General features: G+C 34.3%; 3 protein-coding genes and 1 long non-coding RNA gene across 4 annotated transcripts; 3 read left to right on the top strand and 1 right to left on the bottom strand.

Annotated features, from left to right (window-relative positions):
• The first annotated feature begins 153 nt into the window (after nt 1-153).
• On the top strand, nt 154-2110 carry LOC25493559 (uncharacterized). Its single transcript, XM_013602086.3, has 7 exons — nt 154-304; nt 442-552; nt 759-842; nt 931-987; nt 1073-1123; nt 1373-1471; nt 1584-2110. Exons 1-7 carry the CDS (start codon nt 274-276, stop codon nt 1709-1711), a joined length of 561 nt encoding a protein of 186 aa, XP_013457540.1. The 5' UTR covers nt 154-273; the 3' UTR covers nt 1712-2110.
• Nucleotides 2111-4766: 2656 nt separating this feature from the next.
• LOC112421190 (uncharacterized) lies at nt 4767-11683 on the bottom strand. Its single transcript, XR_003011338.2, has 5 exons — nt 11578-11683; nt 11381-11448; nt 9983-10049; nt 5392-9041; nt 4767-5123 (listed from the first exon to the last, which is right to left on the bottom strand). It is a non-coding gene; the product is annotated as an uncharacterized lncRNA (long non-coding RNA).
• A 7139-nt stretch (nt 11684-18822) lies between these two features.
• Nucleotides 18823-24366, top strand: LOC25493558 (ras-related protein RABH1b). The gene is made up of 6 exons (XM_013602084.3): nt 18823-19103; nt 20622-20692; nt 21399-21487; nt 22182-22293; nt 23514-23604; nt 23952-24366. The coding sequence occupies exons 1-6, from the start codon at nt 18987-18989 to the stop codon at nt 24090-24092; spliced, it is 621 nt and encodes a 206-aa protein (XP_013457538.1). The 5' UTR covers nt 18823-18986; the 3' UTR covers nt 24093-24366.
• On the top strand, nt 19264-20261 carry LOC112421363 (pectinesterase inhibitor 12). Its single transcript, XM_024782881.2, has one exon. The coding sequence runs from the start codon at nt 19318-19320 to the stop codon at nt 19924-19926; it is 609 nt and encodes a 202-aa protein (XP_024638649.1). The 5' UTR covers nt 19264-19317; the 3' UTR covers nt 19927-20261.
• Nucleotides 24367-26255: the final 1889 nt, after the last annotated feature.

Raw genomic sequence — 26255 nt, 5'->3', positions numbered from 1 at the left:
TGAATTAAAAGAGATGGAAAGGAATTAGAATTGAATCTGATGGTGCAACAATGGAAAAATCGAATCAAAAGAGATTATCCTTGGGCTATGTAATTGGGCTATTACATGTTTAAGTAACATTCATTATTCTTGCGGTTTGGTTTGGTTTGGTTCGGTTGCTGAGATGCAAACCGCAAACCGAACCAAACCGCGCGGTTCAGCGCAAAAGTCATCCGAATTCATCCGAACCAAGTGCGATTTTTTGCAATTTTGGCGAATAGTACTCTGACGGCGATGAAAGGGAAAATCAAAGAGATCATCAGAGGTATTATCATTGTTCTCTCTGATTGTTTTCACTTGCGTGCTTAATTTATTAATAATAATGTTCTATCATGATGATTAGTTCAATTCAAATTTGTGCGTGTTTATAATTCCTTATCTGATTAATGATTATTGATGCAGATGAAGAATCTGAGAAAATTTCAAAGTCGAAAAAGAGAAAATGCGATGTCATGAGCTCTGATAAACTGGCGGAGGAACCGAAAAAAGCAGATTATGGCTTTGATTATGAAAGTATTACTACTCTTCTTGCTGGCATATTTCATTTGTTAATGTTTCATCACGCAGAAAAAAGAAAAGAAAAATTAGAAAATGAATTCAAGGATGTTCTTTCTGATTTCATTTGTTTGAATTTAGAATGTTTCATTATGATTTTTGAATGTGTTGTTGTTGGTAATTAATTTTTGATTGATTGATGGATGCTAACGATGCTGTAACAGTAAAAGGAGAATATTATGTGTTCAAAGACAAATCAAACTCCATCAAATGCATGACCCCTGATGATTTCCACTATTTCTACCGAAGTATTACTACTCTTCTTTCTGACTTATTTCAGTTGTTAATGTTTATAATGTTTTGGGTAATTATTATTATTATTATTGATCGATGCAGAAAAAACAAAAGAAGAACAATTTGAGGACAGCTATGATGAGCGGGATGAAGAATTTGGTATTATTGTTTTTTCTGATTTAAGGATGTTTCTTCATGTGTTTAGAATGTGTCTGGTAATTATTATTGATTGATACATTTACAGAAAATGAAGAAGATTTTGACGACTACGACATTTCATACTGGAAAATCAAAGGTATTATTGTTCTTTCTGATTTTATTTGACAATGTTTCATCATGATTAGTTCAATTCAACCGTGTGCATGTCTTTAATTTGAATTTTATTTGAAATGGAAACTCAGAGAGATTTTCGGTTGTTATTATTGTTCTTTCTGATTGATTTCATTTGCTTAATTTACTAATTTACTAATAATAACGTTTCTTCATTATAGTTTGTTCAATTCAATTGTGTGCGTGCTTGTCTGATTAATAATTATTGATGCAGATGAGGACCAACCAAAGGCGATAAAGACAAAATTTTCTGATGGAGATTTCATCCTCCAAGCATTCGAGGAGACCATGCTCAAACGACGTGTCCCCGGGGGTATTATTGTTCTTTCTGATTTCATTTGTTTCGGATTTAAGATTGTTTCATTTTGATTAGTTCAATTCAATTGTGTGCTTGTTTAGAATTTTAATGTTATTGATTCATGCAGGAGGAAAAGGCAAAGAATCTGAGGACATTTCAACCTTGGAGGAGCTGAGCTCTTCTGATGTGCAGAAGTGGAAATCAGCAGATGCAAATGATGATTCTGTTTTTGGTGCTGATTATGCCTTAGTTTGATGATTCTGAAGGCAAAACCAAAATCTCTTGCGACAATGACAAGCGAAAAATGTCTGTATAATAGTAATAGTAGATGTTCATTTCCCACTCGTGTGATGGCAATCATCCTATAGTAGGCTAGTAGTCGTACTATGTTTCAAGAGTCGGACCTTAGTTCACTCTGTATGTTTACCTTATTGCTAGTATCTTGGATTTGTAACAAGTTTGGATTATTATGCCCAAATAATGCTTATTATGGGTATCTTGTTCTTTCCTGTGACTTATTAGTAGGAGTGGTGATAGAGTGGCATTGTAGTTCCATGGAGAAGAAGTAACTCCATGGTGAATTTGAAGCATCTTAATTTAACTTTTGTCATGTGGGATCCTTTGGGCATCTTGAAGAAATTGAATTCAACTCTATGTCATTCTCTTCCCCTCCCCCCAACCATTTTTCTCAAACACTTGTGTGTGTGTGAGATCTGCATATCCATGTTGACTTATTATTTGTTCACCATTTTTATATTGATGGGCAGATTTAGGGGGAAACTAACCAATTGTAACCAACTGCTGCTGTAACCGAATGTAATAAATAGAAAACAGTGAGAATCAGGTCAGACTTGAGACAGTTGAGGGCACTCTCAAATGAGCCCTAGAGGTTGCATACTACATTCATTCCTTGAGGCAGGGCTTTGTATTATAGAGAAATTTGACATAGCAGTAGCCAGGGAATGGGAATTTGCAGATAGGAGAATATTAGGTTCTATCGGGGAATTCATGATAATTTACTACTTCATTGCCATAATAACACTTGGTGATTTGTGTGTTACTGCTTTTTGGTTGGTGGTGTTTGCTTCTTGTTATATATCTTTTACAGCCTAGTATTGTTGTCCGTTAGTATATGTTGGCGGGTTGTTTATTGCTGCTGAGGGTCGTGATCATGAGGTATGTAACTTTTACTAGATATTTATTTTGAAGTCCCTTGATCCTTCTCTTAAGCTGATTCATGTATGAAGTCCTAGGATGGGTGACTGTGCAATGTACGGGGAGATAATCGTCTGTGTAAATTATTTATGCACAATTAATCGTCTTGAAAAACCGTTGATTCATCTTTTGCTAAAACAATTCAGCATCTAAATTATTTATACTCAGGTTAAATTTTCAATTTTTTTTAACCTTTTTGTGCATTGTATGGAATATTTAACAGTTTATAATTTTGCTGCTGTCAGCAGTTTTCAATTATGTATGAAGCATGCTTTGGATTTAATTGTGGGTTTTGTGTTGTGTGTTGGGCTTTTTTAGAAGGCTGACTAGAAGTGGTCTGGTTCTTAGTACATGGAGGTTTGGGGGTTCATGAGTATAAGGCAAACAATTAGGTAAGGAACGGAAGATAGTAGATACTCGAACTCGAGTCATAAGGGCTGATGGGTGGGTGGATGGATCACATAAGGTCAGTGATGTGTTTCTTCCATTGTAAAGATCCCATGAACTTGTGTGGTTTAGCCTCTGTTGGGTAGAATTTCATTGGAATGATTATTTTACAGATGTCTCGCGTTAGAAGTCATTGTTTCACTTTGTTGCCTATGCTAGCAGAGGAGTATAGTTAGCTACCTCTAAGATTTTTTGAACTACCTTTGACTGCGCATCTCTGATCTCATATTGGCAGATGGAAGTCAAACTGATATTTAGCTCTATTTTTTGTATAAACTTGGAATTCTTGTTGACCTGTTTGGATATCAAAAGATATAATATAGGAAGGCCACTTCCTTCTCAATTCCGAGTTAATAATACAATCTAATGGATTATGGATGATATAAGCATTTTTTTCAACGTGTTTAGAACACCATAATGACTTCTCTATTTATTATCCCCTTCTCTGCTACTTCATTGTTTTACTCCAAATGGACATAGTTCCATAAGTTTCCTTTTGATAACTGTATCAACTTATCTTCTAATGTTTCAATGCAATCAATAAATGAGCATAGATTATCCAGTTCTTCTTCGATTAGCTGATATATTGTTACTGCTAAGTGTTAAACCCTTACAAAGAACTTTACTTATCTCAGTTGAAAAAACTCGTATGTTAATCTAAGCTATATCACTAACCTCAAGGACCTTTGACTCAGAGATAGGGAGTATGCTTCCTGCATAAGAAATTAAGTTTTGAATACGAGATTTGTGATGTCTAATAATGGTATTTTTTTTTTTACAAACTAATGCTGCAATTTTACTGATCTCACCTAACTATTGACACAATAAAATAGTTTTAATTCTATTCACTACCTTGTGCATTTTAGTTTTTATGAGGAAATTCATTTCCTTATGCAAATCTCCATTAAAAATGATATAATTTCTTACATTCTAGACATTTTAAGTAACCGCAAGCCAAAGTAGCTCTTTTACCTTCTTACTCCTCTTGTCTTTGAATCTTTCGCTAAAATAAAAAAAATAAAAAAATAAAACAATAAAAGAAACCCCAAGCCAATTTGAAATGAGTCTTCAAACTTCACATGCAAATAGAATTGAAAGGAAAGGTACAGACAAGATTCCGAGGCAGAATTACATAACATGCACTCATCTTTAATGAAAATAATTTGATCATTGCAGGCTAATTTTTGTATATGATATTTTCTTTTTTGTTCAAGGAAAATGTATGAGAAGTTTTTGATCGAGAAACATGAGATATAGGAGCCTTAGTTATATAAAGGTTGTTGGGTCATGAGGGAAATATGGACGATCTTCGCATTTGACTGAGTAATCACACAACAGGATACATTGTATAGCAGTCTATACTACTGCATACATGCATTTTACAGCATACACAAAATTATTGAACTTGAGATATCAGAATTTGTTTCATTTGTCCTTAGCTGCATCAATAATCCTTAATTAGACAACAAATTATAAACACGCACACAATTGAATTGAACAAATCATAATAATGTAACATTACTATTAATAATAAATCAAACAAATGAAATTAACCAGAAAGAACAAGTTACACAGTTGGAGTTGCTTCTTCTACATGGAACTACAATGCCACTCTTACTAATCATAGGAAAGAACAAGATACCCATAATAAGCGAGGGAAAGAAGAACAAAAAGCATTTATTGGGCAAAACAATCCAAACTTGTTTCGAATCCAAGATACAAATAACAAGCAAACAAAGTGAATTAAGGTCAGACTCCTAATACTAGCCTACTATATGATAATTGCCATCATACAAGTGGGAAACGAACATCTACTATTACTATTATACATCAAGTGACATTTTTCGCTTGTCAATGTCGCAAGAGTTTTTGGTGTTGCCTTCAGAATCATCATCAAACTAATCATCTTCAGAATCATCATTTGCATCTGTTGATTTCCACTTCTGCTCATCAGAGCTAAGCTCCTCCAAGGTTGAAATGTCCTCAGATTCTTTGTCTTTTCCTCCTACAAGAATCAATAATCACACGACACATTCAAATTCTAAACAAGCACACAATTGAATTGAACTAATCATGATGAAACATTGTTAAATCTGAAACAAATAAAATCAGAAAGAACAATAATACCATTGATGATATACTCGTACGCATCAGGGCTCAGGTATTTTCTCAAATTTGAAATCAATCAGAAAGAACAATGATACATTATTATTATTATCATCAGTAAATTAAGCACGCAAATGAAATCAACCAGAAAGAACAATGATACCTACCGAAAAACTGATAGCTGCATTAAGTGTTTATGCTTTTATGTGGCCAATATTTCTAGTCATGCTTCTTAATAGTTTTACTCTCACTGATTTGCAGGTGCCTGGAGGAAGGAGCAGAGGTTTTTCTATTGAAGCCAGTCAAGTGCATGAAAGATTTCATCATGAGAGGTGAAGTAAAAGATGGTGAGAAAAGTTGGTTCTCTCAAAAGAAGCCAATCATCGCATGAGTGCAGTTCATCTCTATCAACTACATTCTTACCAATGTGTCATTATCCACTATTATCAGTGTTCTCACTACTCTCACCATCCACATTATCCTCTTAATTGTGATCAGCGATTGACTAGTCTGCAATATGTCTCCATTCTTGCAACACCAATGATTTATCTTGACAAATTCATTGCAACTACTTAAATACCCCATGCACTGTTTTTTCTTCTCTGATTCCGACTATGTTTCCACAAGATAGAAGAGTAGTAATACTTTCGTGGACATAGTTGAAATCAGCAGAGGTCAGGTATTTGCTCAATTTTGAAATCTCCATGAAATCATCATCGGTTAAGTATTTTCTCAAGTATGAAATGTCCGTGTACTCGTAATCTTATCCTTTTACTGCATCATAAATCAATCAATGAATAAATACCAACAACAACAACACATTCAAAAATCATAATTAAACCATCTAAACTAAAACAAATGAAATCAGAAACAACAATAATACCCCTGGCCCTGGGGATATACTCGAGCATGGAGCAGTCCTCGAATTCATCCTCTAATTTTTTTTATTTTTTATTTTTTGCATCTATCATAATAATAATAATAATTCAACACAATCCAAACTAGTGATGAAAAGTTACTAATAAATTGAACAAATGAAATCAATCCGAAAGAACAGCATAATAATACCACTGCCACTGAGGATATGTTTGAGTTTCCGTTTCAACTTTCTCAAACTCGGATTCGCCATTGATATTGAACCAATATGTTGCTTCTCACAAAACGTGCAATAATCAGAATGAAGGTTGTTAGTTCGTATAATACTGCAGCACATGAATTCTAGGACTTGGTTGTGAACTGAAATGTCCCAAACCCTGCCATCAATTGTACTTGTTTTGACTATATGGCTCTAATGAAAGTCTTGTTTTGTTTATTTAATGATTATTGCTTTACAACATGTTTACGATATCATGGTGCATATTTCTAAGAAATTACCGGCAAGCAAAGGTGTTATTATGCCAGAGTGCATATGTTTTTTATTTTCTGATAATAAAATGTCAGCTTTTTGTTTTCTTTTTACTAAACAATAGGATCAAGATTACGTTCCTTTTTTGAAGAGGTACACTACCACCACCTTACTCTTGTATTTAGGTGTTTGTACCATTTTCATTTCATTGTAGGATGAGTCAACAGAAACCATATACTAGCATGGTTATCAACATAAATACAATCTTAGAAGAAGGTTCCGGCCAATTCAAGCGACTATGATCATCAATTTAAACACAAATTCCCTTCCCTCAATTGTGTCAGTGCTTAATTTTTTAGCTCATATTATTGTTGTTTGTGTGTGAATAACACATGTTAGGTTGAGAGTGGATGGAAAGCATTGCACAATCACCATAGTAAGAATATTTACATATACAAGTTTGGTCTGTGCTGTTGATTTTGATTAGCTCACTAGAACAAAAAGTCTATTTGCTATCTATCGTTAAGTATATAATTAGGTTGTTGATCTTACTTGAACTTGCTATCCATTACTATTAAATATCAATGTTTAGTTTATTTATCTAACTCCTTTCACACTGATGAACTGTATCACAAAACATGCTTCAAGTAGCTCTTGGAAATCCAAAACAATTTTTTAAGTTCTTAGATGAAGCCTGTTGAAGAACCTCAACCTCAACGCTTATTACCAAGAAACTAGGTATGTGACCAATATCTTTAATTGTTTCACTCTTATCGTTTTATTACATACATACTTCTGGCTTCATACAAACAAATCAAGAACAACTTACTACTATAAAAGTTGGTATTGCATACCTGAGTCGCATATTGGTGATTTAAATGAATCATGATTGATCCAAGTCAATTGAATCAAATATTTGAATTATGCACTCATACATTGCCTTCTTTAAAGCCGAATATAACAGTACAGATACAATCAAAGTTAAAAAATAATAAAATAAAGCAACACATAAATAATGAAACTGCTACTCTGCAATAAAATTGGCAATGATAAACTACACTCCACTTAGTGAGCTACTTCAATGAAACAAACCAGCCATCAAACCAACATGACACCTTCTGCTGTTGCAATCAAACTACCAAGGCACAAACCAGAAAAGCAGCAAGGAGGATCTCTTATGTTCTCTTTCTCTAATTTTTTTAGCATGAGTTCCACTTTTTGTGCTTGTTGGACTCCAACTCCACATTCTTGGTAGGAACACTGGGACATATTGTACATGCTCCCAACACATGGGATGAGAGCTCCAACTGAACTTTCATGTCCACAATTGCTCTCAGATAACTAGTTATCTCCTAATTTATTGGGTGGAATTTTCATCTTTGCCCTATCCTTCACTCAGGCTTAGGCTCTTTGCATTTTGAGCACTGATATGATTTTGACTTGCAATATGGCTTTTAACATAGCACTTATAAATGTATCTATCTATCTATATATCGATATATAAATCTGTCTCAAATCCACATATTGGACAATCACGAATGGAGAACCAACTGAAAGATATGATATGAAAGTAAACATTGGAGCATAGTTCCCTAATTATACGAGTAGTATGATTTTCTTAATTTCTCCATGAATTTCAAAGTCAATCTACTACCCTTAATAATAATAAATCACAGGAAAGAACAAGATATGCATAATCAGCCAGGGAGTTGAGAAAATATCAAATTTATTGAGTAGAGTAATCTGAACTTATTGCAAATCCAAGATAATAATAACAAGTAAACAAAGATTGAAGGTCCAACTTTTAAAACATACTTCTAGGATAATTGCCATCACACATATGGCAACGGACATCTACAATTATATATCTAGTTATTTCCCTTGTCATTGTCACAAGAGATTTCTGCATTGCCTTCAGGTTCATCAATGTCTCCAAAGGCTCAAAGTAAATCATAATCGTAATCACCAAAAGTCCTTTTGGTCCTACATATAAGAAAAAGTTTGCTCAACAAAAGTTGATGTATGTCGTCTAAGTTTTGAAGTAGATACATCAACTATTGTTGGCCCAACTTTTTTTTATATATAGGACAAGGCATATTGCAATGCTTTGTATGTGTGCAAGTAGAGTAGCATCACAAGATATACTATAACAAAGTCATAACTCATAGGACCCTTACTATTAAAAAAAGAACACTACAATTATAATAAATTATATCAAAAATCTGTCCTATATTATGAGCGGAAAATCAGGTCGATGGTGCACATCATATGGGTCCTTCTCTCAGACAATGGTTCAAAAAAAGTGATAGGATTGGGTCAGAAGAACAGCAGAATACAGCCAATAGAGTGAGCATCCATCTTACAATGGTTCTTTAGTTGGTGTCCCAGGAAAACGGGGATATTTCATTGGGGTGGGACGATCCTTCAAACATATGATAGCAGTACGCTGACCATATGGGCTTTGCGATTCCACTGAACATGTAACATCAAGGTAAAATTATTTCAATAAGCTAGCTCATCCATCGACGATGGAACGATAAACAGAAATGAAACACAAACTCTTGGAATAGAAATAATCAACATAAGGGTATAGCCAGAATTAACTATTTCTAAAAATGCCAGGGAAGACAAATATAATCAAAAGTCAAACAGGTAGGGTAATCTTCTAATGTGCAGCATGCGATAGTGAAATTTAGTCATTTAGGAGTGTAAGAAATGTGTATTTACAGTTGCTAGAACTTCCTTTAATTAGGAATTAATTGTTACTGATTTAAAAAAAAAATCGAACTAGAATTTCGTTATACAATACAATGGATATAGGATTATGAGTTTCTTAAAGAAATTAAGGTATTTTGAACTTCGCCTATGAAATAAAACAGCAAATTTTAATCACTCCATTCTTCCTAACAAAAAGTTATCCTCTATCATTCAGCCTCGGTCCATTTCAAATAAAACTATCAGTAATCACTTATGTAGTATGTACCTTGATCCACAGGTACAGCTAGCCTGACTTTTACAGTTTACTGCCCTCACATTTTTTGAGTAAAAAAGAGTCATCACTCTCTAAGCTCCAGATTATTCGAACTAAGAGAATGAGGGGGAGGGGAATCAAAACCTTGAAAACTGATGTTACGGCTTAAGCTTGTCATATTAATATTCAAAAATTTATATGTTGGTTACAAGAACTATGAACTATCTGACTGGGAAGTTATAAATCTCTCCACTTCACTGAAAATATATATTAAAATCCTATATTCGTAGGAACACAAATGCAAGTTTCCTGCAAATATAGGATTTTGATATTCGCAGGAACTCAAAAAATCATAGCATTTTGATTCCTTTTAGGAATAAAACAAACTTGGCACAAAACTATGTATAGCAAGAGTTAAGTTCAGGGGTCTAGAGCTGTGTACCTGAGCATACTTGCAATAATGATGCCCCCATTTTCTTGATGGCGTTTTCAGCTTTCTTAACTTCATCCTATCCGAGTTTATTATACACAAAATTAATAGATGGTTCACAATTTCAAATATGTGGGATATTTATAGAAATGCAACAAAATGATTCAGCAAGACCAGAGATGTCATGTACATCTAATGAAGTGCCACCAAATCATTAAATGATAGTGTGAAGACTTTGCGGTTTGCGATGATAGTGGTGCCAATAAAATGAAGTTTTATATTGACACGGAAGTTATTTGTCGGTGTGCTTTCCTCCATGTTTTTAAAAATTGGACATGAAATTGATCCGGATGAAGCCAGTAGACTATAATTGTGTGTGTTAGAGGTATATATTAAACAATAAACTAAATTGCATAAGAAAACAAAATAAGTCAAATTTAAATCCACTTAAAAGAACCATAATATGTATCGAATAATAAATAAACAATAATCAGAGGTATAGATATGAGTTAAATAATAGAAAAATACGAATAAATGATAACAAGTTAACAACTTTAAGTGGAACAATGGTAAAAAGCATAGTCCAAATGTTTCCATTGATAAGAATCAAATCATCTGTCCTTTTTTCTCGTTTCCTTGCTTGTTCCTTTAATTGAAAATTACACCTTTGCTAGAAAACAAACAACTAAGAGAGAGCATGCTGCCCCTTAAAACTTAAAAGAGACAATACTTTTGTTCAGTTCACTTTTCAATTGAAAAAACAAGAGAGGAGACAAGTGAATAAGAAAGCAGATCTGAATCCTCCTTAACAACCATGGTTCAATGCTCAACGAAGAAATTGTATTTTGGTTTAATAAAGCTTTAACTAGTCATTAGACAGGTCCACTCCACTCAAATCAAGACAGTTTGCAACCAGTGCGGTGGTTCAATAACTGATTTTTAAATTACCGGTTAGAGAAGTTAAACACTTAGACGGAACCACCCAATGAAATGGTTCACAGTTTGACCAGTCAGACTAATCCAGTCTGATCTAATTTTCATATTCTTAAATATAGTTTTTTATTCAGGGGAATAACTATCAGCCTATTCCGTTTTCTCTTTTCTAAATATACATTCCTTGCATACTATCTACAAGAATTATTAACAATCGCAATTTGTCTGTGTTTCCCTGTCTATTTACCGAACAGGAGAAGCTAGTGATTTTCTCAGTGTAAGGATTAAAACATAGAAATTCAAGTAAGATTTAAGACTAGGTATCACAGATACAAATTACCCACAATTCTTGTGGTTAAAAAAAAAGTTCTCAGACATTTCTTGTAGGAAAGCAGCCACTGAAGCATCACTAAATAGTAAATACCAGCATAAGATAAGAATCAACACTTGAAAATATATCTAGCATCTGTTACATACCTCAGGATCATGACCCTTGGCAGCAATAAACATTCCCCCAACACGAACCAACGATAGACAATACTCAGCTGGAAAACAAATAACAAGAAGCAAACACCATAGTAAGAAAATAACCACAAGTGTTATTTTGGAAGTAAAGGAGTAAATACTCAAATTAGTCCTTAGAATTGTAGGACTGTATCAATCTAGTCCCTCACATTATCGATATTCCAGATCAACATGGTACCTCGAATTTCAAGGTTTTAATCAAATGCATCCTTCTGTTGGAATTTGAAGGGACTAAGAATGAAATTAAGTTGGTCATAATGTGGAAAAAAATTGAAAGTAAGTGAATAATGCCAGTGATGCATTTTAATACCACAATCAAACAGATGGACAAATTTATTAACATTTTGCAATTTTAAGTATCATTGTGGAATCTTGAATATTGATAATACGGAGTACTATATTGATACAACCTTACAATTCCAAGGATCAAGTTAAGTATTTACTCGGAAATAAAGTATTAAATTATCAGGATGTCCCCAATAGTACCTAATTCGAGGTACCATAATCAGGAATGGTTCTGGGGTCCGCTGAGGGCGAGCGGGCTACATGATTTGGTTTACACAGGCTACGACAATGTGCCTCATGCTTTGCCGATGACTTTATGCGAGAGGTGGCATACCGAGACCAACAATTTTCACTTGCCTGTGGGGGAGATGACCATTACTTTGGATGATGTCGCATGTCTGTTGTATCTTCTGATTAAAAGGATCATGTTGAGCCATCCAAAGAAGGTGTCTCAGGCTTATGGAGTGGAGATGATGGCGACACACTTAGGTGTGACACAACGAAAAATTGCAAGGGCGAGTTTGGTTCTTACATTAGTTATAAGGCGCTGAGGAAGTATTACGAGGACTACCTTCATGCTGCTAACATATTGTCGGAGGCACGGACTCCATGGGAGGTACAAGAGTTAGGAAGGGTTAGGACTGCTTGTGTGAAGTCTTACCTCCTGTACTTGATTGGATGCTTGTTGTTTGGTGATAAAAGCAACAAACACATCGAGTTGATCTATCTGACGACCATGGATGACTACGCGGGGATGCGTAATTATTCATGGGCAGAGATGACATATACATACCTATACCACTGTCTATCTGAGGTCTCTTTGCCTAGAGGCAAAGCTCTTGGGGAAGCATTACACTGCTCATGGTAATAAATTATCACTTTTGAACCTTAACACTTTTTTTGTTTTTTTTCCTGCGTAATAACTTATAAATGTGATTTGTTTGGTTTGTGCAGGGATGGTTTTTGGCGCATTTTTCTCGTTTTTTCAGTGTGGATGAGAATCCAAAATGTATCCCAAACTATCCGTTTGCAGCGAAATGGGCGATACAGAGGGGTCATGGAGAAGGGTTGACATATCGCTCATTGCGTGATAAATTGGGGTTTGATGACGTTACCCAGAGGTCGTACAGAGAGCATAGAGAGATCCAAGATTTTGAGGAGATTTTATGGTATTCAGGCTGGATTATGTGCGGTGTTGACAACGTGTATCGTCACTTTCTTGAGAGAGTTAGGCGGCAGTAAGGATACGTGCAGAACGTCCCTAGACATCTGATGGATGTTGTTGAGTTGCGAGCGACTCAGATTGTGCAGGCTTTCGTTGATTTCCGTACTCACACGATTAAGGAGCCCGATTGGGGTGAGCCGGCATGAGAGGTGACATGGCAGATGGATGATGGTTATATGTTATGGTACACTAGGGTGTCTCACCCTCAGATTTTGCCACTTATTCCGGTATCACCTCTGAGGCCAGCAAATGAGGAGCAGATCATTGCACACCAGTGGGAGCGCGGTACGAGGCGAGAGGCTCTCTTGATACTTATGAGATGATTAATGGCGTTGTTGCCTATGCTGATGAGCAATTAGGTCAGAAGGTGATGAGCCTTGAGCAATGGTCTGCAGCCATGCGACATGTTAGGGAGCAGATTGCACCGATATTGACCAGGAGGCGAGCCCAGAGGCCGAGGAGGTAGCATGCCAAGCAGGAGCAGCATCATCAGGACGAGTAGGATGGATGGGTTGATGTTTAGGACTGATGTTAGGCCTTATGTTTATGACTTGTTTTTAGTTTTTGTGGCATTTGTTGGTTTCTTGTAAATTATCATGACATTGGTTTCTTGTATTTCGATGAAATATTTCTATGACATTTGTTGGTTTTCGTATCATATTTTCAATTTAAATGATGTTGGTAGTTTGTGTTTATTAATGTTATGATTTGGTATTGAAAGAAGCATTTTACAAAGTTTGAATTGGCCCCTAGGACCCGGAACCAAAAATTAAAGTTGTTGAAACTGGCATGTACGCTTAAGCGTGCAAGTTCCAGTAGCTACTGTGACTGCACGCTTACCATCTCGCTTACGGCACACTTAAGCGTGCAGTTCGCTTACAACGTCGCTTAAGCGACCATTCAAAATTCTGCAGTAAAATGTTACGGTTTCCAACCCTTTTCCACCTAAAACTCCCAATTTTGATCCCTTAATGCCCAAATATGTTTCCAAAGATTGTTTATAAGTCAAATAACTCACAAGGATATTCAAAAACACATTAAACATGAAAATCAATCTCACTTTTAGCCAATTCACCAAATTCACCCATTTACACAAAACACCAACAATCTCATAACATCTCATCACCAATTCAAGAATATGCATACCTAAGCCATGATTCATCAACAACAACATCAATTGAACATGAATCATATCTCAATTCAACAATAACTTAGCAAAGTTCACCAATTGAGCATAATTTCATAACTTGACATTTATACATACTTTGAACATGTAATTTCACCAACAAACATTCAATTATCACCAATTCATGCATACAAACATAGCACCACAGTTGGAGTACGAATTTTAGCAAACATGAACAATTATCCAATTATTCAATTAATCACTTATTCATACAAGAAATAGAAAATTACTCTAAATAATCATGATTATGATGAATTCTAACCCCCTTACCTTAGATAATGATTAATCCAAACTTAGGCTTCACTTTAGCTCCTAGATTCACTCCAAATCCTTGATTCTTCAAGTTCCTCTTCTCTCTAACCCTTTTCTGCTTTGCTCCCACTTTCTCTCTCTACCTCTCTCAAAATATCTATGTAATGAAAATTGTGTGATATTTTCTCTTAAGACAACCCTTATATAGTTTATTCTCTTAATGGGCTCAACCCTAAACCTTAGTGGACTTAACCCACTCCAACTCAATTCAAAAATGTTTCTACACTTACAACGGTAAAATGCTATATAACGGTCACTTAACGGTAAACTACTACCAATGGGCACTTAACGGTAAAATACTAATTACTACTCTAGTAACTTAGCAAAATAATTGTTCTCACTAAAACACTAAAAATAATTCTCATCAAAATTACTAATTTACCCTTACTCATAAAATGACCAAAATACCCCTGAGTCCAAAATGACTAAATTACCTTTCTAACTCGAAAACCCAATAAAATTCACCCAATGATAATTAATCACACACAATCACATAAAAACACATAATAGAATAATTAAAATAAATCTAATGAAAAATCGGGTTGTTACATTGTTGCCTATGCTGATGAGCAATTAGGTTAGGAGGTGATGAGCCTTGAGCAATGGTCTGCGGCCATGCGCCATGTTAGGAGCAGATCGCACCGATATTAACCAGGAGGTGAGCCCAGATGCCGAGTGTAAATCACCGCCAAACATTCTCGGTGAGCATACGGCACACTGGTGAAAACAACAAAATCATGGGGCAATGTAATATGAAGCATGAGGCTTGCATAATGGGCTATAATAGGTTGCAATAGGCAGATGGACGTTTTAAATTAGGAAGACAAATATATAGCATTCTGATACTACAACAAAAAGGAAAGCATACTCACAGTTTCGAAATCATACTCGACGATGTATGTTATGTATTTCATTTGTAGCTTGTTGATTGCTTTATCATATTCTAAAACTGGGTTTTTCAAGAGAGGACCTGTCAATGAACGAAAGTGAAATTTTCGTTATGTATAAACAACAACAAAAAAAAATAATTACATATTTATGAATATGTGTTGAAGTGTTTACCAGTCAGGCAGTGATAGGAGAGGAGAGTTTCTATGTTTCTTCCAGCCATAGGTCAAGAAATAGGTTAAAAACTGCAAGACAAATAAAAGAGTTTTGATGGTTTGGAGTTGATTTTATTTGGAAAGGATTTTTGGGTTGGAAACAAAATAGGAGAAATACGTTAATAGCAGGTTTAATTGAACACAGGGGTAATAACGTAAAAGTCATCATAAAATCTAGGTTAAAATTAGGTTAAAAATTGGCTTACAGGTTAACTTTTATATATAAAAATGTTCATTCATTTATGAACTTGTTCTTGATAAACCATAAGAATAACATTCTGAACTATCTTGAACTTTCTAAACTCCGTTTAACATTATAAACTCTCATAGGCTTTAATGTTCTTTGATTATTTGTATTTTAGTTTGATCTACACTTTAATCATGTTTTAGTTAAACACTCAAAAACACAAATTAAATACCAAAAAATTGATAAAAGTCTATTAATCCTTTAATCGTCGAGATTTATTATCTTTAAAATTAATTAGGAATTTTGCCTCCACTCCACACTCGCCAATCTTATTCCAAACTGTCACATGTATTGTGCCACATCCAACTACATTGTTTTTTTTTTTTGGTCATTTTTGTAGGAGATCTGGATCCTCTCATGCTTAATCTCTCATGCCATCTCTCCTGCCCATTTTCCACCGTTTGATCAATTCAACTATTAAAATGAGAAAAGTAAAAAATAAAAAACAATATACAACTATAATCAATTATGAAGGGACATGTTTCACTGTCACTGACCACGCACAACGACAACGAGATGACGGTCTTCAGATATGCACCACCTTTGCATGACGGTGGAGGGCCACTTTTCACGATGACAGTGGCATGTCGTCAGCCAGATCCTTGCTATGCATGAAAATATCTTGCTCGTGAAAACAGAGAGCAATTCATGTTGCAGGCGAAAAAATGCAGAAGGCTCTTTAGTGATAAAACAACGACTTATTATTCTTCTTTTCCCTCTATTCAATTCAATTATAAATTTCTCAAAGTTTCTATCCGTTTTAGAGTTTTTATTTAATCTAATCAATTGGTGGTGAATATACGGGATTATTGTGGCATAAGTTTCTCAAAGGAAATTTTAAAGATATATATGCCCTAATCTATGGATACAAATTTGTATGGCAAACTCTGAAAAATGGAGAGCAGAGCCGTCATGGTACTGAAGCGAAGGATACGACTTCGTTTCTCTCTCTTCTTTAAAATTGTTTTTTTATTTTTTTATTTACTTTACCTATCAGCCGTTGGATTAGGGGCTGGAAGATGGCAGGACAGGTATTGCGCAGGAGATGATCCGATTCCGTAATTATGTGCGGTAAGCAGTAAGACCACTATTTTTTTTTTTTTTCTTTATTTCTATTATATTATCAAAATCACTAACAAGTATTCTTCGAATATTAGTTAATTTTTTTTTTAACAAGCCAAAATGAAATTATATACGAAATAGGGTTTTAAAGCATAAATTTTATTTTGAAAATTCTGTATTTAATATGTTAGAAACTTTTTTGAGCAGATAATGTATTGAAACCAATGTTTTAAAACCCAAACTGTTGGTCGATCCGGTCAAGGTACTGAGTCACTGATCGGACCGCATGACTATTGACCCGTATATATAAAAATATTTATGACAAAAAAATTACATTATGAATGAAATTTGGATAAAAAAAATCTTGTCATTTTTTTTTTCTATTTAAAGTTCGTACGTTAAAAAAATTATATTTACAGCTGCAAGTTAATTTTTTAACTGGAGCACAATTCAAGCTAATTCCAATTCAAATTCAAATTAGCTCATACATAACAATATTACTGCATAAAAAACCTCACAAATAATAAGTTCTAATTAAGTTTCCATCTTTAAAACATAGTATGTTCTAAACATTGTTAAAAATCAAAATATAAGACTTACAAACCCAAGTAAGTTGCATAGTCAACAAAAAACGGAAACTCAAATAAGTTATAACAATTCACTAATCAATAAACTATTTATGCCCACATAGTCAAATTGTCATAGTCTTGATATCCATATTCATCATCTTCATCGGTTGAGATGGGATAGGAGAACGCCAGTTGAAAATGACATATGGGTTGGAAGTATATGTTACTGCCTTTTATTAAAAAAATAAATTAATGGAAAAAATGGGTCGGGTGAGCTAAACTGGTTCAGCGGTCGGTCCACTGATCCCGTCGGATCACATAGCGGATTAATTGCATATCTGATCCAGTAGCCTGTTCAAACCGCTGCACCGTCCGATTCGCGTGCTGACCGGTTCGACCGATCGAATCGGTCCGAGTTTTAAAACAATGATTTAAACTTTACCCTTAAAAAATACATTGAAACATTAATTTCTTTTAATCATTATCAAATATGTCTTTAGGCGTTTGTATGATGACTAACTTTTGTGTATTTGTTTTGACTATTTTTTATTCTTTCATTTTAAATTTTTATTCATTTATAGCTCACAAAGTTTTGATTATGTAGGAATAGTTATTTTAGTATTTGAATTTGTAACGAGTAGTCATAATAATCTCTAAATACATCAATTTTAAAATTGTCATCTATTGTGTATTATGTTATTCAAAATAACTATTTACATTAAAATTCTTCGTTAATATTGTCATGTTAATTCTTCGATATACTATTTTAAAAATGTTAATGTCAACAATGATATATTATTTTAGTGTCGACGACTATTTTGACTAACGAATCGGAGACTATTTCAAAATTTCGATACTTTGATGACTACATCTTCCAGTCACTATTATAATTAAAAATCAACACTTTAGATTCATTCAATTAATGATGTATATGATCTTTATTATATGTCACATACATCATTTAATAAATAAATTTAAAATGTTGATCTTTATAATAATAACCGGAGAGTGTATTATGTTTAATCGTTACTCCCTCCGTCCACAATAACTGAACCATTTGCAAAAAAAAAAAAAAATGTGCCCCAAAATAACCGAGTCATTTCACTTTTCAATACAATAGTAATTACTTTTTTCCTTTTATAACTCTAATAAATACTACTTTCATTTCTAATTCAATATATTTATTCCACTTTACATTTATGATAGTGGAGAATACATCAATATTTAACAAATGTAATTAAAACTATTTTTCTCTTTTTTTTATTCATACATTTTTCCTTTCTTAATATATGTGAAATAAGTTTTTGACTTAGTTAATTAATTCGGGTTAAAAATAAAAATGATTATAATCTCGGTTCATAATAACAAATCCACGTAGACATGCACTAAATAAATAATAAAAATATAGAGAGAGAAAGAGAAAGAGAAAGAAAGATGAATAGAATACAGAGACAGTTGAATTGAATTGATCCATTCTTACATTACATCGCATGCACAGTGAAGAAGCAAATCTTTGATTGTTTCTTCTTCTTCCTCAACCGAATCGGAATCTGAATCACGTTAATCTAAATGGCGCCAGTTTCAGCTCTCGCGAAGTACAAATTGGTTTTCCTCGGCGATCAATCCGTCGGTAAAACCAGCATCATCACTCGCTTTATGTACGACAAATTCGATAACACTTATCAGGTACCATTTCAGATCCATTCTCATTTTCGTCCTTTTCACTCAGATCGCACGAAATTTCCCCATTTTTCGATCATTTTCATGGAAAAAAAAACAAATACATGAAACTACTAAAGAAACTTCCTTTATCAAGTACTTTTTCAGCCCTTTTTAATTATTCATCTATATATGTAATAATAATGCATCAATGTTCGTATAAACCAATTTCAAAGAAATTATGAATAGGTGTTATTTCTGTGTTTCTCTATACATTTTTTTGTTGTTTCTTGTTATGATTTCTTATGGAACAACATGTGATACTAGTTTGAATTTGATGAAAACACGAATACCACACGATTTGATCGATGAAACGTGTGAAAAATGTGCGAACCAATCTGTGATTTTGAGCTATAGTTTATGCTCGACGGCTCTTCCGGTGATTCCGGTGAGTCATTCGACGAATCTTGAAGGGTTGGCTGTGATTGCAATGGAGTTGGCTTTGGAGAATGTGACTGACACGCTTACGAAAATTGAGAAGATGTTGGGTGATGAGAGTTTGGATAAGCATGTGTTGGGTTGTTTAAGGGATTGTTTGGGACTATATGGTGATGTGGTGTGGACGATAGTGAGTTCGGTGGATGTGTTTTTGTCGGGGAATTATGAAGTGAGTAGGACTTGGATGAGTTCGGTAATGGAAGCTGTGTCGACGTGTCAAGAAGGTTTTGAAGAGAAGGGTGGAGTTTCACCATTGACTGAGGAGAATTATAATCTCTTTCAGTTATGTGGTATTGCGCTTTGCATCATCCATTTGTCAACCCCTGTGGCTGCAAATGTGGTACCTTTTTAATCAACTCGCACCAAGCTCAACTGAAAATGAATACCTTTCTGTTTTCTTGAGAGCTGGTTATGCAGAGTTCCGTGTTTTCACTTTGGGATCATAGGTTCTAGTTTTGTTTTTATTTGTAAACTACGATTGTAAGAATGTTTCCTCGTTAACTGACTTTCCAGGGACTAGGAGTATGACTAGAAATAAGATTTGTTGCCTACTAGCCTATGTATTAGAATGTACATTGACATTTGAGAGAGTTAGGGCCTTTGAGCATTGGGAAGTGTATACTCTTGAAGTTCTGTAATTTATCTATATTGTAATAAAGAGAATTCTTCCCTAATTTTTCTCATAAAGATATCCGTTTCTATCAGATCTACTTGGAAAATTTGTTCTCTATTTTTTGTTTTCTCTTTACTTACCGTTGTACCATGTAAGCTAATTTTCGGACTTTCATATTTGTTTTCATGTGTCTTTATTTACTTTCCCTCCTACAACCCTAACCATATAGTTACAGGATTAATATTTATTGTTTTCCTTGTGATGTGTTAAAATATGCACATTGTCTGTCTTCCTTCTAGTGTTTATGCATGCATATTAAGTTTATCATGCTACCAGGTTGTCTTATGAAAATCTTGCACTATTACATTTGCATTTCACTAAATTCATTTATATCTCTGGCTTGTACTAAACTTATTTTTCCTTTTTCCAAACAGGCTACAATCGGCATTGATTTTCTATCAAAAACTATGTATCTTGAAGATCGAACTGTTCGGCTGCAGTTATGGTAAGATGTGGCTTGACCATTTTTGAAAACTCTACAGTTATGGTGAGGAGTGGCATTAGGGAAGAAAATGGAAGGGGGAGCAAGGGGCGCATTGTTTGGTCTAATATGAAGTGATGAATGGGATCGCCAATGCTATTATTTTAACAAATTAACTTTTAGCAATTCTAGCATGAGTAGATCCGTATTAGATGCAACCCATAATAAACTAATATACATTAACAGAACAATTGAAAATACAACAAAACCCATACTGAAGTTATTTTAGTTTAGTGTTATCTTTAGCTTTTGACTGGTCTCTCTAATTTTGCTTTTCCTGAGCATATGTAAAGATATATAAAAATACTAAATTTGGGAATATTGTAAACACATAGCTTTCATGTAAGTGAGGGAAGAATAATCCTTTCCATCCTTTTTATTCTCATCCACGTCTTTAATATGCAAATTATTGAACTGTCCAAGCATCATAATTTAATTATCCCGTTTCTTCTGCATGTTGTGCCTTATTTTTGCTTTCAGTGATCTATTTCATGTCTTACTTCAAATGTTAAAAAATTGATGCATATTGACAAACTAGAGATGTCCATGAGGTTGATGTGTTTAATTGACAAGTTTTACTTTCCATATATATAAGCATTACAGTAGTACTGTATTATTGAATTATTTTTATTTTATCTCAAAATCTTAAATTTGTGTTCCATGTGTGTAGGGATACTGCTGGACAGGAGAGATTTAGAAGTCTTATTCCAAGCTACATTAGGGACTCATCTGTTGCTGTCATCGTTTATGATGTTGCAAGTATGACATTTAAATATGCTCTCTTTTTCACCTATTACTTTATTGACAATTTATATTTTCATGCAGATTCTGCATTACAATAATATATCAACAGTCACCTTGAGTTTTTGTTTTTTATTTTTCTGGATGCTGATTTACTAAGATATTGAATTGGATGTGTTTTGAGTTTCTAATTCATTATTTGTTTCTTAAAAAATGGGAATAGTTATTATTTTTTTATTTAATAATAAGGAAGTGTTATTCCTTTGAGCAATATGTATGTGGCATCTGAAATAAATAACAATTTTCAATGTATTTGTGTTATTTTTCTTTTGTTTGGATATGGGTAAAAAATGTCCAGTTTTCACATTTTCAGGAGCAAAGCCTTCCTCCTCCCTTTTCTTTCTCTGTCCTTTCCCTTCTTTGTTAGCCTACATTAAAGTGAGTGAATACTTTTAATTAAAAAGAGAGAGTGAATGTGGAAAGAACATGTGGCCTTCCTCAGTGTGTTGGAGGCACCTCTATCAATTAGGTGATAGTGACATGTAAAAAACTAGAAATTCTCAAGTTCCTTTCTCCAACAGCCGCTGCCTATTATCCATTGCCAATTTTATGAATTTCTCTGGATGACTCCAGTATTTTCACATGATTCTTTGTTCACTTTTCAAGAACACTGAGGGATGCTTTCTGATTATTCCGTATTCTTATGATGTAGGTCGTCAGACTTTCCTAAACACATCAAAGTGGATTGAAGAGGTGCGCAGTGAGAGAGGAAGTGATGTTATTGTTGTTCTTGTTGGGAACAAAACTGACCTTGTGGAAAAGAGGTAATGATTAATCAATTGTGGACCGACTCTAACAGATAGCTTATACTGGTCTGCTTCATGGCATAGCTGTTTTGTTCTCTCTTATCTAGTGACCTCCTTTTGCATTTTTTTCTTTCTAATTACTAATTATTATCTAATTCAAGACATAGAGAAAGTTTACGGGTTAGTTATGAACAGATTGTGATTGTTACAACTACAGTGCTACACAAACTATTATTTCATTCTTTAAAGGCAAGACTGGGATATGGGAGAATAATACTGTGTGCAGTAGACTATATATAGTTGAAAAATCGCCAAGCATTCAAAGGAAGATAATTAATGTTTAATGGTAATTTGAGTTATACATTGATTAAGATCTGAAGTTCCGAACTAAATAGGTGATAGTTACTGTGCCACTTTTTCAAGCCTTAATGTCTCCAGAATTCCTTGAGAATGATTGACTCAATTCACGATTTCCTTTTAAGATAAAATGATAATAGCCTCAAGCGATATATCAGACATCTGTATAACCCTTCCTATTTACGCTGCATTAGAGAAAACTATGCAAGAATCTGGTTTTACTGATGGACTGCATTGGCCTGGTACTTTTTTGGCTTTATTCAGTCTCTTATTTTCTGCAATATAGTTATTATCAGATTAGAGAGATATATCCAGGGAAAAGGGAGCAAGGTCAGTAAAAATATTATCTAGAATGGCTTTGTGCATTTTTTGTGTGGTTGCAACATTGCCCGGAAATAGTATTAAAACATGTTTTTTCCCTTGCTGAAGACCACATATAAAAGGAATATTATCCTGACTTGATGAATTTGGACAATGCTTCATCATCCTAAGATAAGTGCAAGGAATTAGCAGTCTTATATCCTGTGATAGTACTACGAGAGGGAGACCAATATTTCTCCCGGGGTTTAGTAGCGTGAATAGGTTGGCCATTGAGATACTTCGTCTGTGTTTCACATCCTTGTTGTCTTGTATAAACTATTTTACATTTTCTTTCAGCTGCTTATTTCCTTGCTATGGTACCCTTATGGTTTTGGTACCCAAGGTGACTTTGCAAGATTTTATATTAAATATTTAAAAACTTACACTATATTTTTAGTTCCTGATGAGATGCTATAGATGATTCACCTGGATACCAAATCTAGGATAAAAGGGGTACGGAAATAACGTCTTTCTAACACTGTCCTTTCTTTATGTCTAATATTCTTTGCATGATTCTACAGGCAAGTCTCCACGGAGGAAGGGGAAGCAAAGTCTCGTGAGCTAAATGTTATGTTTATTGAAGCTAGTGCCAAAGCCGGCTTCAATATAAAGGTACACATCCCACTTCTGTTGTCACACATATCTTACAAATATCAGCATGAAATTATCAAGACAAAAGCTAAATTGCCTATAGCTTTGTCTTGGGTGAGATATTTCAAATGGTTCATATGTGTGATAGTAGATTGCGTGCATTTCATTTTCTAATGAGATATGTCTTGCAAAGTGCAATCATAAGTTGGTTGTTTATACACGCCAACTTATTACAATTTTCCACAAATTAGCTTCTTGTAGACAAGAGCAAGACATATATATGTGCTAGCATTGTGATATATCTGCTTGTTTTACATACCTGGTCTTGGCATTTAATTTGAACTGATTTATCAAACCTATTACTGTAGGCCCTGTTTCGAAAAATTGCTGCTGCGTTACCTGGAATGGAAACACTATCAACCACAAAGCAAGAAGACATGGTTGATGTGAACCTGAGGTCTTCTACTAGCCATGACTCTCAACCTCAGTCTGGCGGATGTTCTTGCTAAACGAGCTTTGTTGTTGTCTTGAAAAGTTTTGTATCTTGTCTGTTTTATGCTTTATTTTTTTTTTGGTTGTGGGTTGCTTTAGATGTGTAAAGGTTCTTTTGTCTTCTAGACTTCAACAGCGTTGCGTGAGAACAATTATAGAAAACAAGTGGAGCAGTAGCAATACTGATTTATTGTTTAGTTTTTATTGAGATATTCTTTATTATAATTGTGAAAAACTTGCTAGGCATTTGTTGCAATTTATAGAAGGTTACCAATCCATTTAGAGATACAATCACACTGCAGAACGAATTCGACTAATTATCTAATAGTTATTATATTGTTAAATGAATATTTGGAGTCTAAATAACATGTTATATTATATTTGGGTTTTGTTAGAAGCCATCCATAAAGGTGTCTTTTAGCAACCCACACCTTAAGGTTTGATTTTCACTTTTTAGTTATAACTTTGCTAAAAGACACCTTCATAAAAATTAGTTGGTGTCTTTGAACAAATACTCATAGAAATACTTGTTAAAAGACATCTTTTATCATAAACGTTATTTGAACATATTGTGACACTTAAATTCAACAGCTTTTTCAAGGATATAGATCCCCTCCTGCCTTTTACCATCATATCGTCTCTCCGTGCAATATGAACAGTTAGATTAATCTAAATGTTAAGACACAAAAATAAGGAAGTGATAATAGAGGAGAGAGAAAACTATGCACTTGTTTATTTTTTTTTCCTTCAGTTTTCATGGGTTTTCTTCCCCAGTCCTCTCTCTTCTTCAAGTTGCATGGAGACATATAATCATGGTGATTGAACCCAAAATCTCTTATCATTATTTCACTGAATTTATATACTCCTTTAAACAATGCCGTTCTTCTTGTTGTATCCTACAGTACTCCCATCCATTTCCATCAAACAGATTAATTTAATTTTGAATTAAGATTTGATATTTGAAATGAAATTACCCGGTTCTTCTTGTTGTATCTTGCAGTAATGCTATAGCACCCCCAAAAAATCAATTCCCCATTTTTGCACGAAGACCCATATAGATTTTACGGTAGCAGTTCATGGCGGCGGCGTGGCCTTACCATGGGGCAACACCTTTACCGACGGAGGAGGCCGAAGGCACAGTTCCTCGTCCGTCGCCAAAGTTCTTCGATCTTCCTCTCTCTTCAATGACGTTTTTTAATTATTATTTTACCCTTTATTCCCTTTTGTCTCTTACCGTTAGATGAATCCGACGGGTGATAACAACGCATGAGAGACTGCAGGAGAGAATGTGGCAGGAGATGATCCGAATCCCTTTTTCAATGCATAATGTAGTTTACACATGTGATTAATGGAGTGTTAGATTTGGTTGATAGGTATATCAGGCGTCGCAAATCATTAATTATCCATTACTTCATGATCACGAATTCAAATGTGATTAACCTTTATTTGCAAATGTTTAAGTGTACACGCAGTTGAAAGTTGGAATTTCATAAAATCGTGCTTAACGATGTTCAAATTTGTGGTTAATTAAATATAGTTGATGGTTAATGAGTTGTCCAATTTTGATATATTTTCATTATGTTGTGTTAACAAATTCAAACTGCGTTAGTCATTTATAAAGTTTTCAAATTTAGGTTCAAACAACATTTCTATATATTATATTTTAGGTTTAAATTCACTTTTCACCCCCTAAGTTTGCAAAAGTTGCAATTTTGGCTACCTATTAAAAAAAATGGCAAAAGCGACCCCCATGTTTACCCCCTTTTACAAAACCTCAACTTTGACCTGGTCAACGTTACGTGTCATGCCACCTGTAAATTTTTTGATATTTTGATTTTTAAAATTGTTAATTCCACGCGTATAATTAAACAAATTAGAAAAAAAAGAAATAATGAAGAGCACGTGACTGAAACACACACCACCACCTCTCCCAAACAAATCCGAATCCACACCACCCCCTCCTCCCCTCGCCGCCATCTTGCTTCCAGTTTGCCACCTCCCTCCCCAACAAAACAGATGAATCTGACCCACAGAGATGACCTTCGTCTTCTTTTCATTAATCCCTCCACATGAATTTGAGGGTGAGATTCTTATTCACATGCTCCAAACTTTCATCGAATCACCTTCAACATTCATCAATTCATTTTCAACATTCATGGGTTCCGCTCTTCTTTGAAACA

The sequence above is a fragment of the Medicago truncatula genome, chromosome 4 (assembly GCF_003473485.1).
Source record: "Medicago truncatula cultivar Jemalong A17 chromosome 4, MtrunA17r5.0-ANR, whole genome shotgun sequence".
Classification (NCBI taxonomy): Eukaryota; Viridiplantae; Streptophyta; class Magnoliopsida; order Fabales; family Fabaceae; genus Medicago; species Medicago truncatula.
Note: the sequence above shows the minus strand (reverse complement) of the source record. Positions and strands in the feature narration are given on the sequence as shown.

Excerpts from the sequence above, each read along its gene's own strand:
- LOC25493558 (XM_013602084.3), top strand. The coding sequence starts at position 18,987 with ATGGCGCCAGTTTCAGCTCTCGCGAAGTACAAATTGGTTTTCCTCGGC. Across the intron at positions 22,294-23,513 it reads ACTGACCTTGTGGAAAAGAG|GCAAGTCTCCACGGAGGAAG; the intron begins GTAATGATTAAT and ends ATGATTCTACAG. Across the intron at positions 23,605-23,951 it reads AAGCCGGCTTCAATATAAAG|GCCCTGTTTCGAAAAATTGC; the intron begins GTACACATCCCA and ends CTATTACTGTAG.
- LOC112421363 (XM_024782881.2), top strand. The coding sequence starts at position 19,318 with ATGAATAGGTGTTATTTCTGTGTTTCTCTATACATTTTTTTGTTGTTT.
- LOC25493559 (XM_013602086.3), top strand. The coding sequence starts at position 274 with ATGAAAGGGAAAATCAAAGAGATCATCAGAG. Across the intron at positions 305-441 it reads AATCAAAGAGATCATCAGAG|ATGAAGAATCTGAGAAAATT; the intron begins GTATTATCATTG and ends TTATTGATGCAG. Across the intron at positions 988-1,072 it reads TGAGCGGGATGAAGAATTTG|AAAATGAAGAAGATTTTGAC; the intron begins GTATTATTGTTT and ends ATACATTTACAG.